Raw genomic sequence first — 17,169 nt, 5'->3', positions numbered from 1 at the left:
GGATAAGGATAACAGCATTGCCACAAGCTGCAGCGTAGGTCGCAGTTCTGTCTTGGATCTGGCATTGCTGTGGCTGTGGCGCAGGCCAGCAGTTGCAGCTCCAATTAGACCTCTACTCTGGGAATTTCCATATGCCAAACGAGTGGCCCTAAAAAGAAAGAAATGTTGATGATTCAAATAGTGATTTGCCATCAGGATGACCCTGTAAAATCTAGAACTGATTATGGCTAAACTGTACCTGGATAGACAATAGCTAAATTCCAATAGAAATCCTTTAAACTCTAAAAAGATATCTAAAAATTCTAATGTAACTGTTGTGATAGTAAAGAGATTCTTCAGCAGGCAGATTTCCCAAGACTTCTTTCAATTCAAAACTTAAGTAAGTAACTAGTTTCCTTAATAAGTTAGGTCAGTGGATATGTACTTAAATAACTAACATATATTGATTAATGTCTCATTCTTCATATACATATGTATATTCTGATATATATTATATATTTGTGATTGAAAAGAAGTTCCCCTAGGTTTCCACTTAAAGGCCCTAAATCAAGCAATCCTTTTTTTTTCTTAGTCAATTTTTTTTCAGCAGTATTTTCCTTTGTGCTAATGGAAGATAGCTGATTATAGATGATTAGATGGAAGTGAAGTCATTTGGAAAACAGCTCAGAGTGTTTGAGAGTAAAATGAAGGCGAAACCAAACAACAACAAAGAATTCTACATTCTCTAAACTTCAGGCTATTGTCAGCAGTACACATTTGAGTTATGAGGTAAAATGACTGTTTGGCTGAGTCTGATTAGAATCAACAGGAAATAACACATTGGGTCCCAATAACACTGCACATTGAGCCCAGAACCACATCAGCCTCAACAGTTGCCAACATCTTTAATTGTTCATTTCCCACCCATTGTATTTTTTACAGTTGTCAGAGATCATCAATCTCGAGTTCTGAGACAATCTACTTTCATAAAAAAATTAAAGCTCAGGACTTAACACAAATCTAACTGCCACAATAAGGAGTTATTAATACTTAGCTGTTGACCTATTATGCTTTTTTTTTTTTTTTTGGTGTTTCAGGTCACACTTGGGGCATATGGAGGTTCTCAGGCTAGGGGTTGAATTGGAGCTACGGCTGCTGGCCTACCCCACAGCCCCAGCAACTCGGGATCTGAGCTGCATCTGTGACCTACCCCACAGCTCACAGCAAGGCCAGATCCTTAACCCACTGAACAAGGCCAGGCATCAAACCTGTATCGTCATGGATCCTTGTTAAACGCTGAGGCATGAAGGGAATTCCTCACTATGCTTTTTGAGAATGATCTGGGGATGTCTCTTTTCCTTACAGTCCAAATCAGTTGCATTTTGGATAGGTCCTTTGCTAATGTTCCCAGGTGAGACTCAGTAATGAAATTCAAGAGGTAGAGACAAGTGGCCCCCTCCTAAAGTGAAGAAAGAAGACGTACCTCTCATGTCTCCAGAGAAAAGCTCAGTGTGTTCTCTGAACTCCTGTCCTCCCAGTGCTTAGCTTGTGCCTTTATGTTCAGCCCCCTCACTTGAAAAGGCACAGGCTGAAGAAACAGCTGTTCACAATTATATTAATTATCATTTGTCAACAGCATTCTGAGCTCAGAAATTCTGTGTTGGCAGAAGAGAATGCTGCCAGGCCACAGTGCTCTTCGAAATATGCCTGCACTTATATCACCCATCTAGTTTGGGTAAGCAGCTTTAAGGTTTTCAAAGCAGTGACAATATCTTTGCAAAACTATTGTCACACAAGCCACTAATCTTTCTCTCTTAGCTTTAGAGCATTTGCTCACCATTTAGCTGAGGTTTTTTTTTCTCCTTAGATTTTGACACACCACTTCAAAATAAAAGATAAACTTTGGGGAATAAAGTGGGTATAAGAAATATCAGTGTGGAAGATGTGGTATATTTATACATTAGAATATTACTCGGCCATAAAAAAAGAATGAAATGTTGCCATTTTCAGCCACATTAATGGACCTCGAGCTTACCATATTAAGTGAAGTAAACCAAAGACAAATATCATGATATTGCTCATATATGGAATCTTTAAAAAAAAAGATACAAGTGAACTTATATACAAAACAGAAATAGAACTGTAGACATAGAAAATAAACTTGTGGTTACCAAAGGGGAAAGGAGGGGGTCAGACAAATTAGGAATTTGGGATTAATGTGTACACACTACTGTATATAAAATAGGTAACCAACAAGGGCCTACTGCATAGCACAGTAACCTATAATCTGAAAAAAAAAAGAGATATAGGTATGGGTAATTGAATCACTTTGCTGTACACCTGAAATGAATACAACATGGTAAGTGATTCATACTTCAATAAAAATAGATTAAAAAATAAAAAAAGTAAATTTAAAAAGAATATCAGTGTGGTCCTCTAAGAATGAATAGTTAACGGATGAAGCTGAAGTTCCTTGGTAGTAACCCCATGAAATTTATGAATTAGAATTCTAACCATTTAACCCTTGGCTAAAACATTTCTTTGTGGAGTTCTCTTGCGGCCCATTGGGTTAAGGATCTGGTGTTGTCTCTGTAACGGCTTGGGACTCTGCTTGTGGCGCAGGTTTGATCCCTGGCCTGGGAACTTCCACATGCTGCAGACAAGCTCAGAACAAAACAAAACAAAACACCCCATTTCTTTGCTGACATGAATAATCTGAAGAGCTAAATAAGGCTTGGAGGACCAAGAGCTTTAACTGTACTGACCAACCCTAAAAATTGTTTTTGTTTATGGAATGTTCAGTCAAGAAGGGGATTAACCTCCAACTTTCCAGGTAATTATTGAGAAAAAAAGCATGTTTCTTGAAGCCTTGCTTATAATAGGAAACATTTGGGAAATTATTTAAATGTCCCATAGGTGAATAGATAAATTACTAGATCTGACCCAATGGCCATTTAAAATAGTTTTTGAGACCATGAGCAACCTGATAAAAATTACATAAGATTTTACTTATGATAAAGAAAATCCAATGATATTATTGAAAAACAAAAAGAAGAAAAACAGGATATAAAGATTGTATATACTGATTTCAAGTGTACTTACATCTATTACTTTCAAAATGTTGATAATATGACTATAAATTCATTAGTTAAATATGAAGTAGTATTTTAGGTTTATTTTTAGACCAAAGAGAAACTGAAAATCTTGCTGATAAAATCAAAAGGAAACCAGAAATTTAGTTATTTTGAGCTTTCTGCTCCACCCTCCCCATTTGTTTAACATTTAAGTTTTTTTTTTTTTTCCTCCTTTTTAGGACCATACTGGCAGCATATGGAATTTCCCAGGCTAGGGTTGAATCAGAGCTGCAGCTGCCAGCCTATGTCGCACCACAGCAACGCCAGATAAGAGCCTCATCTGAGACCTACACCACAGCTTGCAGCAATGCAGGATCCTCACGGAGACAACGTTAGGTTCTTAACTTGCTATGTCACAATGGGAACTCCATAAAATTTAAAGGTTTTGAATAAGCCTGTAATGTGTAATTTATTCTTCTGTAGCACTATCCCATATTTTTCCTAATCTTTCCTTTTTAAAAAGATAGCAAAAAATAAGCAAATAAACCCATAGCTAGCAAAGAAAGACTGGATAATGATTTATTCGTTAGCTGAAAAAAGAATGGGCAAAAACTGCATTTGGTAATTTCAAAGAGGATTTACTTATATTCATAAAATGTTCCTAACATAAGTGAAGTTTAAACTGTAAGATTTTAAGGACATTATTTCTAAAACGTGGCAATTACAGTTCTTAACAAGGTGTATATTCTCCAGTGGTGAATGGAAAAAATTTATTATCTAGATGGAGTGGACAAATTTATAAAATTTAAGGAGGAACTTACAAAAGTGTGGGAAAAAAGAAACCTTTATGGGACTATGGAAGGGAACTAGAAATATGAAAATCACTTTTCAAGTTTTTGTGACTAGCTTACATTTAGAACAAAAAGTCTTTACTTTCCCTTTACTTTTGTACTATTAAACTATTTTGCCTTTTGTGGGGGAGATATACAGCCATCAACATCCTCCTATCCTGAGCCAGCAGTCCTAGTTGAATACAGAACTTAATGAACGGGTATTTGTGAAGTTTCTGTGATCCTAGAAATATACTGAGTTTTCTAATGAGTGCTTCTGTAAATTCAATGTGCATACCAACCACACAGGAAGTGAATTAAAATGTGGGTTCTAATCCAGAAGGTCCGAGGTAGATTCTAAGGTGATGGAGTTCCAATAAGCTCCCAGGTGATTCCATGTAACTGCTCTAGAGACTAATCTTTGTCTAGCACTACAGACCACCAAAAGGCAAAGTTGCATGCCTTTATGAAAGTGAAATAGAGCAGACAATTGGTAGAGGTGAACCCTCATGCACTTGGTCAGGTGACAGTAAAGCAGCTGTAGCCAGATTCTAGCTGACTGCTGGTTTTGACGGCTGATGAAGCCTGAGAGCTTAAAGTATCACCAGCCCCCAACACCAGGTACCAGTTCAATGGCTGATACCAGGTAAGTGCTCAATAACTGTCTTTTCCTATTTTTCTTCAATAAAAATAATTATAAATTGCAACTGTTAGGGAACAGGACCAAATAACACTTCAGCGTTTTATACTGATAAAATCAAATGCTGACTAGAGAACGGGCCAGTGGGCATCGTGTAGTGTGCAGAAGACGTTACTTAATACATTAGAAATCAGTGTTCCTTTTGGAAGATGACTGGCTTTATGTAACCCCCCCCCCAAAAAAAAAGCTAGAAAGAGTAACTTTCTGTAAGAGAAGTAACAGGGAAGTCAACTGTGGAGGTGGTGGGGTGGGTGGAGTGTTGGACTAGGAAGCTAAGAAAATGTGGCTAAAAAGTAAGGCTGATGGGACAATATGCCTTTATGGGGGGAATGACCTTGAACTTCCCAGATATGGTGTGAAATTGTGATTTACAATAAGAAATGTGTATTTGGTCCTGTTCCTGGCACAGAGGAATTTCTTGTGATGAGAACAAAGGTGTCTTTTGCTAATAAGTGATTTTGGAAAATTTTAAGCATGGGGGCTGGTTGCCAAGGTGGCCAACTATGTTATTAGAGGGTTGGACCTTTCAGTCCCACCCCTCTGACCTCCAAGAAGGGAAGAGGGGCTGAACCAATCACCATCAGCCAATGATTTAATCAATCATGCCTTCACTTAATTTCAAACTATAGGGGAGTAAGAGCTGCTGTGGGATCTTGAGCTGAAATGTGTCTAATTTTCACCTTGCAGATTTTCACTTTGGCAAAACTAAGAGTCCATCTTATTATGACATTTTTCGAAAGTCGTTTTAAAATTAGAATATCTCCTCACCCCCCATGAAGTTTTTAACCTGAAAATTTTATAAAACCTAGGTTTAGAATAGCTCAAGCCAACTTTCCAATCTTGGTTCACACTTCCAATCTTTCCTCTTAATAGGATACTTCCCTAACATCCTAAGACCAGTCCTCGAACAAGGCACTGTCCCAATAGCATATTTTCATAATGAAGGTTGGACAGTATGCCATTTATTAACTGGGGAACATGAATTCCAATGCACAGATGGACATTGCTTTAATACTGAATTTCTGGGTAGGGTGTGGGGGAAGTGTTACTCAGACCATGCTACCTTCTTTGAGTATGTTTATACTTTGATCTAACAGGAGATGATGAAGGTGAGAAGCATTTTAAGAGGTCTATGTTGGAGTTCCTGTCGTGACGCAGTGGATAATGAATCCGACTAGGAACCATGAGGTTGCGGGTTCGGTCCCTGCCCTTGCTCAGTGGGTTAGGGATCCGGCGTTGCCGTGAGCTGTGGTGTAGGTTGCAGACGCAGCTCGGATCCTGTGTTGCTGTGGCTCTGGCGGAGGCTGGCAGCTACAGCTCCGATTTGACCCCTAGCCTGGGAACCTCCATATGCCGCGGGAGCAGCCCAGAGAAATAGCAAAAAGACAAAAAAAAAAAAAAAAAAGAAGTGTTTTTTTTTTCCCTTGGTGATTTTATATATAGTAGTGCTTTTTTGGGGGGCGGGGGCACCCATGGCATATGGAAGTACCCAGGCTAGGGGTCAAATCGGAGTTGTAGCTGCTGGCCACAGCCACAGCCACAGCACCTTGGGATCCAAGTCTCATCACCACAGCTCACATCAATGATGGATCCTTAATCCACTGAATGAGGCCAGGGATTGAACCCGTGTCCTTATGGATACTAGTGGGGTTTGTTACCACTGAGCCACGACGGGAACTCTGACATAGTAGTGGTTTTAAATAAAGCCTCCTATAGAGAAATGGGATTTCTGTCCCTTCCTCTTGTGTATGAGTTCTGTAACTGCTTGACTAATAGAACACAGCAGAGTGATGCATTTGGATCTTGAGAAATTGGTAGCTTCCACTTCCTGTTTCTTAGGACACTCTTGGAAACTAGATAACTTGTGTGGGGAAGACCAGGCTGCCTTGTGGAGAGCAGTCAGCGCCAACCTGCCAGCAGGTGAATGAACCCTCTTGGGAGTGGCTGTCCTCCCTCCCCCACCCTCGTCCCTGAGCCCCTTGTGTATCCCGTTTTCAACAGAACAGCAAATATGTGACATGAATTATGAAAAGCAGTTCCTATGGTACTTCTGTTCATGGTTACAATGTTCCTCCTTCTAGACCAAACTCAAACTAATTATTAGTTGGTTAATATGAAATATAATGTGTAATCCAGGTAGAAGGTAGTATTATTACTCAGCTTTGCCATCTGTTGATATTAAGGGAAATTTTGGCACCCTGGTGATTCTAACAGCCTCTTAGAGAAATCTGTTCCCTCTCTCTCAGGACCACAGTGCAGATACAAACACAACCTATTTAGAATGGGCAATGCTGCTTTCAAATAATTCCAAAAGTTTTACATTTCTCCTACTGTAAAATATAAGCAACAGGCTGGTAATTTCATGGCATTCGACATACTGAAACTGTCTTTAGCCTAAGAAAAGTGAAATATTAGGAAAATAAAACTTCTCTAAAGGCAAAATTTTGGTTTGCATCTGGTGTTTCTTGTATTCCAAAGAATATGGCTACATTACGAATATGTCCACATAGACATATTTCAAGTCAGTATTTTTATAAACATAGATAATTGAGTGGTAACCATTTATGTTATCTAAGTCGTATTGTTACCACACATTTAAAAACTTACTCAGATGGCTGTATTTTAATGCCTCCTCTACTTGGACTTGGGATTAAGTGCCAAGAATAGGAGTTTATCCCCTAAAGGAACTCTAGCTCTGATACTGATCTGAAAATTTGGATTCCTCTACAAAGCACATTGGCAATTAACCAAAAACACTTCATCATCAGAACAGTGCTTATCCTTTCACAATTTCTTTCACTATTTCATGCCAAGATCATAAAGTGTGTGTGCATGTGTGCACATTTGTGAGTGTGTGTGGCGGGGGGGGGGGGGAAGAGAGGGAGAGAGAAAAGTGCTGGGGAAGGGCTTAAAATATTTACTTATTTTCAGGCATTTTCAGCAGTAGGTAAAATTTTGGGTCTCTTTTCATTGTAATTCATGTAGTTCATCCATCTGTAGGTGATTTTGCTTTCCTAAACAGTGAATATTATTTAACAGTGCTCCTTATTAAGATGCTTTAAGAAATAATGCTCACCATTCCTGTAAGATGATTATAAGCAGAGTGTTGCCCCTAACTTGCAGAGGTAACAATGAAGCGGCACATTTCTTGTACCACAAGATAAAGCTGAAACCAAAAGGATAAATCGTGTAACTTTCATGCAAGAAACTTAGGAAAACAAAGTGCTCCAAACCCACATTCATTCTTTGTAATCCCTGAATAGACTTGCCTGAGTATTAACACTTAAGCAGTTAATGATTTATACCAGCAGAGATGGGTCTATCTTCCCGCTTCTATACCATCTGGAGAGAGACTGATAGTCCTTGAGTAGGAAGATAGTTGAGACATTGTGCTAGAACACTCCGTGGTGATGTCACTGACAGAGAATCTACTACACTGAGCATTTATTTCTCTTTTTCTTACAAGGGCAAAAGGTCATACACTTTCCAAGAGTGCGCTTCACAAAAATAAGCAATACTTAAATGTACCATATTTTCAACCACCCAGAGAGGAAATGTTCTTATAGAAGAGCTCAGAGGAGATATTGTTATTGATGAAGTGTCAAGGAATCAGATATGTAGATGAAATTCTCCTAAAGCTAAACAATCTTTAAATATAAGGGAGATCATTTGAGCTGAAATATGTTTTGGATTAGGAAACCTCTGCTCATGCGAGGGAAATAATTGGAAACACCTGAGCCTCACATGCCATTTCTTTCATGTGCTTCTAGCACAAATCTTTGTGAGAAGAGTTTGGAAGGGAAGCTTGCACGGGTGGGTTTGCTGATTGGCTTTGGTTCCCTGAGCCCTTTGGATTGTATGTTTATACTCCCAATGTGAACATGGTAATCACAAATGGAGGCAGCTGGAAGAGATTACGAACCACGAAATAAATTAACTTTGTATGCTCTCAGGATGCTCTTATAGTCTCCTCACAACATCAGGACTACACAGTTTCTATAGTAACTAGAAATAAGACAGAATAGCCTACACAATTTAGCTGATGTGTGATTCAAAGATCATACTTAATGGTTCAAAGCGGCATGAGGTGTTATTGAGAGCTGTCTGAAAATGTACAAGTCTACTCTTAAGTGTTCAAAGACGAAGGAAATGATATGACCAATGCGGCTTGATGACTAGAATATATTTATGCTGTGCCATTATTCAAGGGTCAATGTGAATTATTTTTATAGCAAACCAAAAAGTATACTACAAATTATTTTCTCAAGCAATGTAAGTCTTCCCAGATGCTTTTCACTGACATGTGCCTTTTATTCCATCTTGGAAATACTAATCATATTTTATTAGAGTCCTTTTGTTTACCTTTTTTTTTTTTATGTCAAACCTGCAGCACATGGAAGTTTCTAAAGCTAGGGGTAAAACCGAGCTGCAGCTGCCAGCCGATGCCACAGCCATAGCAACACCCAATCCGAGCCACATCTGTGACCTACACTCCAGCTTGTGGCAACACCGGATCCTTAACCCACTGAGTGAGGCCAGGGATTGAACCTGCATCCTCAAGCAGACTATGTCAGGTTTTTAACCAGCTTATCCACAGTGGGAACTGCTTGTTTATCATTTTAACCATTTTTATGTGTACAATTCAGTGACATTACAGACATTCACAATATCATGCAATCATTATCATTAGCTATTTCCAGAACATCTTCATTATCCTGGACAGAGATTCTGTACCCCTTAAAAAACAACTCGCCAACTTCCCCTTGCCCTGGCTCTTGATAAATTCTATTATACTTTCCATTTCTATTCTAAGTACCTCAGACAAATGGAATAAGAGTATTTGTCCTTTTGTATCTGGCTTATTTCACTTAGCATAATATTTTCAAGGTGTGCCCATAATGTAGCATATATTAGCATCCTATTTTTTTAATGGATAAATAATATTCTGTTATGGGCACATACCACATTAAAAACTCCATTCATCCGTTGATGGTCATTTGGGTTGTTTCCACCTTTTGGCTCTTATGAATAATGGTGCTGTGAATATTAGCATACAATACATGCTTGAATCACTTGGCATATGACTTTTAAAAATAAAGTATTTTTCAACCTGGATACAGCAAAACAAAACTCAATGGTCGCCACTAATGAATTTATGGGTTAGTTTACATTTATTTTTTTTAAACAGAGTATCCTGGCAGAAAAAATCCTCATTTTTCTTGCTCTTCTTCACATTTCAACACATATATGCCCCATTTTCCTACATGTTATATAAAAAATAGGAAATTAAATTAAGCTGGGCTATGTGGTACAGACAGGATTTGTTTTCAGAAACTGAAGCAATCATAGCTTCTGACTAAAAAGAGGGTCAACATTAAAAATGAGCATATCATTAGGTTTTCAACTATATTCTTGATAGGTATAGAATAAGTTTGCTAAAGAATAAGAAGTGAGAATTGTTTAAACAGAAAAGGTAGTTCCATCAGATTATTTAGTTAAAACATTCTTGGCATCTGTGAGATTTTGTACGTAGTATCACAACGTGGAAAGAAGATTATTTTGGCTGAATTTGAGCTATGTGTAGCTATGTGTAAAAACTCCCAACTAGTTACTCCATAGACGCTTCACCTGTTACATTACTTCCAGTCAACAGGATGCAAAATTCATTCATTAAGGAGACAGATTCTAAGTGCAGAGAATCAGACCATAAGATTCAAAATTCCTGAAACATGTGCTTCTGGAAAATGCATCTGCAGAAATGGCATAAGTTGTAGACCTAATAGTTCAGCAGGTATAAAAGACTGAAATTAGTGATTGGGAAACTTCATGTGTGTAAAATGAAACCTATAATGATTTGGCTTTTGCCCAAAGTTTTTCTTCTTAACACCCTAGAAAACAAATATTCTAACGTGTCTACAAACTCTATCTCCTTCTCTAAGAAATAGTTACAGTAAAGACTTTCTATTTCTTTTTTCTTTTTCTTTTTTGCCTTTTTAGGGCTGCCCCTGCAGCATATGGAGGATCCCAGGCTAGGCGTCAAATTGGAGCTGCAGCTGCTGGCCCATGCCACAGACACAGCCACAGCCACGCAGGATCTGAGTCGTGTCTGTGACCTTCACCACAGCTCACGGCAACCCTGGATCCTTAACCCACTGAGCAAAGCCAGGGATCGAACCTGTGTCCTCATGAATGCTAGTCAGATTCGTTTCCGCTGAGCCACAATGGGAACTCCCAAGACTTTCTTTTCTAAAGGAAACCATGTTCTCACTTGCTGCTGGTTTTCTCTCCTGTGTGGAAGGCAGGCTGTGTCATGTCAGGCATCCTTGTGTTGTTCTCTAGACTTGGATATTATTTTCCTGAACAAAAGATAAAATGAAAATGTATGGTAAAATATAATTCAGACTGTAAATATGCTGAAATTGTTATGGCAATATAAAGTAGAGATGACCAGTCTTTCCTTCACATTAATCTTAAATTAAGACCAGGAAATAGCAGATCTAGAAAATACTAGATGAGGGACAATAAAGAGGGAGGAAATTATTCTCTGATGCCTCACTTTTGCCAGGGTGAAAGGATTATTTATTTTTTTCTCCTTCTAACTCCGCTCTCTAATGTGTGCATGTGTTTAGGTTACAGTTTTAATGCTGATTTGTGATGGTACAGTGTTCTTTGACTCCTAAGCAACTTAGCTATTTTACTAGCTGGTCATGGATACTGTTTACATCTGGTCTTAAATATGAAGCTCAAAATGATCGAGACAATCAGCTTAATGACTCCTTTCTAAAATGTTCACACCCTTCATTTCCTTTTTGGTGGTACTTAAGTAGTATCTAATTGCCTTTTTCATCTCTAAGATGTGCCCCAGAATTTAAATGTACCAGGTAACACACATAAAAATGTAATGAAGAGAAAGTATTGTTTCTCTGTAGTTGCTTGGGTCTTCTCCAGGGGTCTGCAGGAGATGGAACTGGAGACACTGGCACAGGCATTTAGTTTCATTTAAACTATGGAATACCAGAGTTCCCATTGTGGCGCAGTGGCTAAGGAATCCGACTAGGAACCATGAGGTTGCGGGTTCCATCCCTGGCCTTGCTCAGAGGGTTAAGGATCTGGTGTTTCCGTGAGCTGTGGCGTAGGTCGCAGACGTGGCTCGGATCCTGAGTTGCTATGGCTCTGGCGTAGGCCAGCAGCTACAGCTCTGATTAGACCCTTATCCTGGGAACCTCCATATGCTGCAGGAAGTGGCCCTAGAAAAAGGCAAAAAAAAAAAGCCACCCCACCCTCAAAACTATGGAACACCTCTGACCTAGCATGGTGAAGAGTCCACATTGAAGGTATTTTTACTCTTCCCATACAACCTAATTATGACCAGTTGGGTGTAGCTTGAAAGACAGGTAACAGGGTAGCTGACTGACTTTGAAGGAAGGAGGTTCTGGGAAGCAAATATTCATGAAATTTCAGTTGACTGAAGATTTTTAGAAACAAACCACTTTCAGGGCTAAGAGGAGAAAGATATAGATGGAAGGAATATACAATAAAATATAGATAGAAAATATTGACATTAGAAAATCAAATCATTAGATATTCAAAACTCCTTTAGTAAGGTTTGTACTGAAGGGAATTAAATATTAGTCCCCCTTCCTGTGTTATTAAATATTGACTCTTTGCTCATAAAAACTGGCCCCAGGAAGAGAAATTGGTATGGAAAGTTCTTGACAGGGTCTCAAGGAAGTTTCAATGGAGGGCTCGAAGGACACCGCATGTTTGAGTTGTCCAGATTTGATCATTCACAACAGTAAGAGATGTGTGAACAGTTTATAGAAGGACTCCATCACCAGTACTTTATTAGGATTTATAATTCAATACACAAGATTGCCTTTTAAGTAATAAGAATTTTTGCCAATGATGAATTCAATATGCCAGTGTTTGCAATCTTGGTGCTGCCTTCCCAGGTCCTAAGCAACTGCATACTCTTAGGACAAGTGCTGATGGTATGTAACAAGTTCCACTTCTGCCTTCTTTCTTCTTTGTTGTCTACCCTAGACTTCTTGGTGTCTCCCAGCAAGTCTGAAAGTTCATAAGGCATGGCAGACACAAAGGGACATGACTTAGTCTTGTCAGAGTTCTGCACTCTAACCTGTGGAAAGTTCTGTTTCTGCAGCCTTCTGTGGCATCACCCATCTGCACAGCTCATTAGTCAACAACAGTACTCTCACACCTTCCTTGCAAAGAGCTGAGCAAAGAGAGCATTGGAGCAAAGGGTTGCATTGATTCTAAGTGCAACTGCATGGGTTTATTCAGTTGTAGCATAGAAATGTTATTAGCATAAACCTGTTTAGCCACTCAAAGACTCTTGAGATTGAACTTTGATTTGCTGTGTTTGTATCATTAATTGACACTCTTAAGGTAGCAATTTTAGAAACAGGGCTTGAATCTTTCTTGGTATATGGGGAAGTCTTAAGATTCTCATGGTAGACAACTCCTTTTTGTGTGTGCGAATGAAAATGCCTTTTTCTGTCCTATTTCTTTTTTTGTCTTTTGTCTTTTTGTTGTTGTTGTTGTTGTTGCTATTTCTTGGGCCGCTCCCGCGGCATATGGAGGTTCCCAGGCTAGGGGTTGAATCGGAGCTGTAGCCACCGGCCTACGCCAGAGCCACAGCAACGCGGGATCCCGGCCGCGTCTGCAACCTACACCACAGCTCACGGCAACGCCAGATCGTTAACCCACTGAGCAAGGGCAGGGACCGAACCCGCAACCTCATGGTTCCTAGTCGGATTCGTTAACCACTGCGCCACGACGGGAACTCCTTTCTGTCCTATTTCGTGTGGTGGTTTTGCCTTTCAGACAAGTTGGGGGGTCGGGAAACAATCTTAATGCTTGATTGGCAGAGTGGTGAGGAAGAGTGTTGACATTAGGCCAAGATTCTAGTCTTCACTCTGCCACTTACTATCTAAGTGACTTTAGGAAAGTCACTGAATCTCACTGAGCTGAAGTGTCTTCAACCATAAAATGGAGATAATATCAGCCCTACTCACCTCATAGCTCAAACAAAAACATGTGAAAACCATGAAATGCTACATAAGGGCAAAACAATATGAGGGTATAACAATACAAGTCTCCAAGAAATGGTTGTGAATACCAATGAGAACTGAGGACGGCTTTGTCTTTGAACAGTTTTCCATGAACAGATGTGCCAGACTCAGAAGCTGACTGCCATGGAAGAGTCATCCACTGACAGATGAATAAAATTTCTGTCCCAGTATTAGAATATTTTGAGCACTGATGGGCCATTGTATAGATGTCAGCAGATGAGGGTGGAGGTTCTAAGAAGACAGAAAGCATCTTAAGAAATCTAGAATTTTTCAAAACAGAGTGGATTAAAAAAAAATCAGAACTACCAAAGAATCCCCCATAGAGAGTCTCAATTAACAAATTCATGGCCAAGATAGTTAAACAAAATAATGACCAAGGAAGACGAAAAGAGACCAAAAACTTTTGCCAAAATTATGTTATTTAATATCCTATGAGGGGATTCAGAATTTTTTTTTCCAACCAAAACCACAACCACCACCAAAAATCCTTATTTTTGTACGTAGTAAAATGTCCCCTTTTCTGACTCATCTGCACATTCAGTATTCAATGTAATTCCCTTCTGGCTACAAGAAGTGAAGGGTAATTAAATTGTAGAAGTGCTGGTTGCTAATGTCTGTGGCCGATTTCAGATCCCATCCTTTACATTTCAATGACACCCTGCTCAGGGCTATGCCAACTGGATGAAATGAATCCTGGTGTAGATAAAACTCTAAGACGTCTGGGAACAGTGATTGCATCAGTAGGGGCCAAGGCTGGATTCTACAGCTCTTGGCAATGAAAAGATCTTTAGTTTCATTTTGGCCCTGTGGTTGATTACAGGTGAATTCTGGTAACCGGTCTACACAGATTTCTGTTTCTTTTGCTCTAAAATGAAGTAGTTGGAGTAATTCCTGTTGCCAGAATTTGGCATCTGTCTGCCAGTGCCAAACTGAAACACAGAGACAGAATTTTGGTTAAAGGAGAAAAAAATAGCTTATTGCTTTGCCAGGCAAAAGAGGATCACAGCAGGCTAATGCCTTAAAGACTGCCCCCCACCCCCTTGGGAAGGATTGCAGGGAAGTTTTATAGTTAAAAGGAGAAAAACAGGTTCTCATATAGGAATCAGGATTGGGACAAACATGTATTCTTCTTTCTTTGGAGGAATCTTAGTCATCAAAGCTGGAGTCAGGGGATCTCAGCCTGATCATGATGGTGGTCCTTCTGGGTTATTGCCCAAAATAATAGTACTTGTGAAAGGGCATATTGATCAGAGATTAGAACAAACTAGGAAAGTTCCTGAAAACATCACGTGCTAATAATCCTTAACCCACAGGCAGTTGCGCTCAGGGTGCCCAATCTTTAGCTTATGGGTGATTGTGTTTAGGGTGAAATTAAGTCAGGGAGAAGGACCATGAAAGGCCAGAAGGCTGTGTACAGTAGTGAAGTTAAATAATTTCTGCCAGCAGAGTCTAGAATACTAACAAGTTAGGGGTCATTAGCTTTATTCTTAAATCAAGGAATGAACCTAAAGCCTAGTCAGGAAAAAGATCAAGGAGACATATAAGTAGATTAGTCATGGACTAGGGCAACAAAGGATGCCAACTAGAGAAGGATACTGACCAAAAGGATTCCTTGACCAAAAATCACTTTGTTATCAACTCTTTGGAGTTACAGTAGAAAAATAACCAGGTGCAAAACATAAAGCTGTTGAGATCTTCCTTAATTACTTAGATGTTGATATCAGTATGAAAAAGATGAGGCAATGTAGGAAGTGACTAGATATGGATACAGTCATTTATCAACTGAATAGCAGAGGCCTTTCATCACCATTTAAAAGATAATACAATTACAGAGCTTTTGCAGTCTCCTTAACCAGAATGATTTCTGTTATACAATTAATGATCTGTTGCTCATAGGAATTCGGTCATTCTTACTTACACATCCACAAGGATAGGATGAGGATACAGAGCAAAAAGTAAAGATGTGATGTTTTCTTGTTTCCCATTCTTAGAAAATTTATCATACAACACAGATGACAAAATCTGATGGCTTCAAATGCAACATAAATATTTAACAGAAAATTAATCACTACAGGATATATGAGAACTGTCCAATGGCTCTTAAATGGCATTTACAAATTATTTTAGTCTTATAATTTTTCTGCAAATAAGGCAAATTTGCAATACTCTTACTTACCTTTGTAGGTTGAATCCACTGCCTATTGCTTTTGTAACTCAGACGTCCTGTTTTTCCTTGGTCTCTGCAAACCCAAAAAAGAGAGAATTAGGGGGATAGGCAGGATTCAGTCCTATATTCAAAAGCTTTATTTTTCACATTAAAACCAATTCTGGAATAAACTAACAACAAAAGGATTATCTTTCATTTGAATAAGAAATCTAAGGGTTAAGGACAGTATTTAGTGTAACTTGAATCAAAGGGTTTTAAATACCACTTGGAAGAGTATTATTGAAGTTAAGTTTTCAATAAATCGTTTTAAAAGGAAACATAAATTTCAAGATAGAATTAATTAAAATGTAGAGAGAGGAGTTCTCTTGTGGCTCAGCAGGTTAAGAACTGGCCTAGTATCCATGAGGATGCAGGTTTGATCCTTGGCCTTGCTCAGTGGGTTAAGGATCCAGTGTTGCCGCAAGGTGTGGCGTAGGTCATGGGTGCGCCTCGGACCTGATATTGCTGTGGCTGTGGTATAGGCCAGTGGCTATGGCTCTGATTCGACCCCTAGCCTGGGAACTTCCACATGCTGTGGGTGTGGCCCTAAAAAGACAAAAAAACAAAACAAAACAAAAAAAACCCCCAAAACCCCCCAAAACGAAACAACAACCAAAAAACCCCAAAAACGTGGAGAGAAAAACTACCTGGAAGATTTTTTTTCTTTTTTTTTTTTAAATACTGAGACTGCAGAATAATTTTATCAGCCTGTAAAGTTCCTCAAGTGCTTTCTACAGTTCCAGCAGCCATAATGATGAAGTAGCTGGTAGAGGGGATACAGGAATAAAGCTGTGTCAGGAGGGACGTATGAGGGGGTCTGTGGACAGAAACAGATGCTGCCTTGCCTGCTGATTTTGTCAGCTCTCCTGGTGATGAATGAGGTGACTGACTCATCACCAGGGTAGAGTGGTAGGCTCCCTCACTTCCCTATATTTAGCCAGCGATTGAAAGTCACTGCTGAAATGCATTCCTACATAAAAAACTAGTCTATCAAACTGAAATAGTGCCGGATTGGACAATCCCAAGTATAAATAACTTCTAGCCCAGAGATGAGATGCTATTTTATTTTTGCAAAATAAAAGAGAGGGAAGAAAAATATCATTTTAGGTACGGACAACAATGAACTCCTCTGGAAAAAAAAAACACTGCGGGAAACCTCCTCAGTGATATCTCTTTTATTCTGTGAACTCAGAAGAACTATTAAGTTAAATTGCTAGTATTTGATGACAAATAAACAATATCCAGAAGCTGGATATGAAAATATGATATATAAGGAAAAGTAACAAAA

At 39.1% G+C, this 17,169-nt stretch overlaps 1 protein-coding gene across 3 annotated transcripts in view; it reads right to left on the bottom strand.

Annotated features, from left to right (window-relative positions):
- The window catches only part of LMNTD1 (lamin tail domain containing 1), a 542,046-nt gene that overhangs the window by 77,141 nt on the left and 447,736 nt on the right, over positions 1-17,169 (bottom strand). The window contains exons 12-13 of one of the 3 annotated variants that reach the window (XM_047787354.1): positions 15,852-15,915; positions 10,738-10,939 (exon numbers count right to left, since the gene is read on the bottom strand). In XM_047787354.1, the coding sequence (XP_047643310.1) occupies positions 15,874-15,915 (42 nt within the window). In that variant the 3' untranslated portion in view covers positions 10,738-10,939; positions 15,852-15,873. Of the gene's footprint in view, positions 1-10,737; positions 10,940-13,358; positions 13,907-15,851; positions 15,916-17,169 lie in introns of those variants that run through there. The other 2 variants (XM_047787355.1, XR_007135862.1) reach the window with 2 other exon arrangements.

Source organism: Phacochoerus africanus, chromosome 7, assembly GCF_016906955.1.
Source record: "Phacochoerus africanus isolate WHEZ1 chromosome 7, ROS_Pafr_v1, whole genome shotgun sequence".
NCBI lineage: Eukaryota > Metazoa > Chordata > Mammalia > Artiodactyla > Suidae > Phacochoerus > Phacochoerus africanus.
The sequence above is the reverse complement of the archived record's forward strand: the minus strand, read 5'-3'. Positions and strand labels throughout refer to the sequence as shown.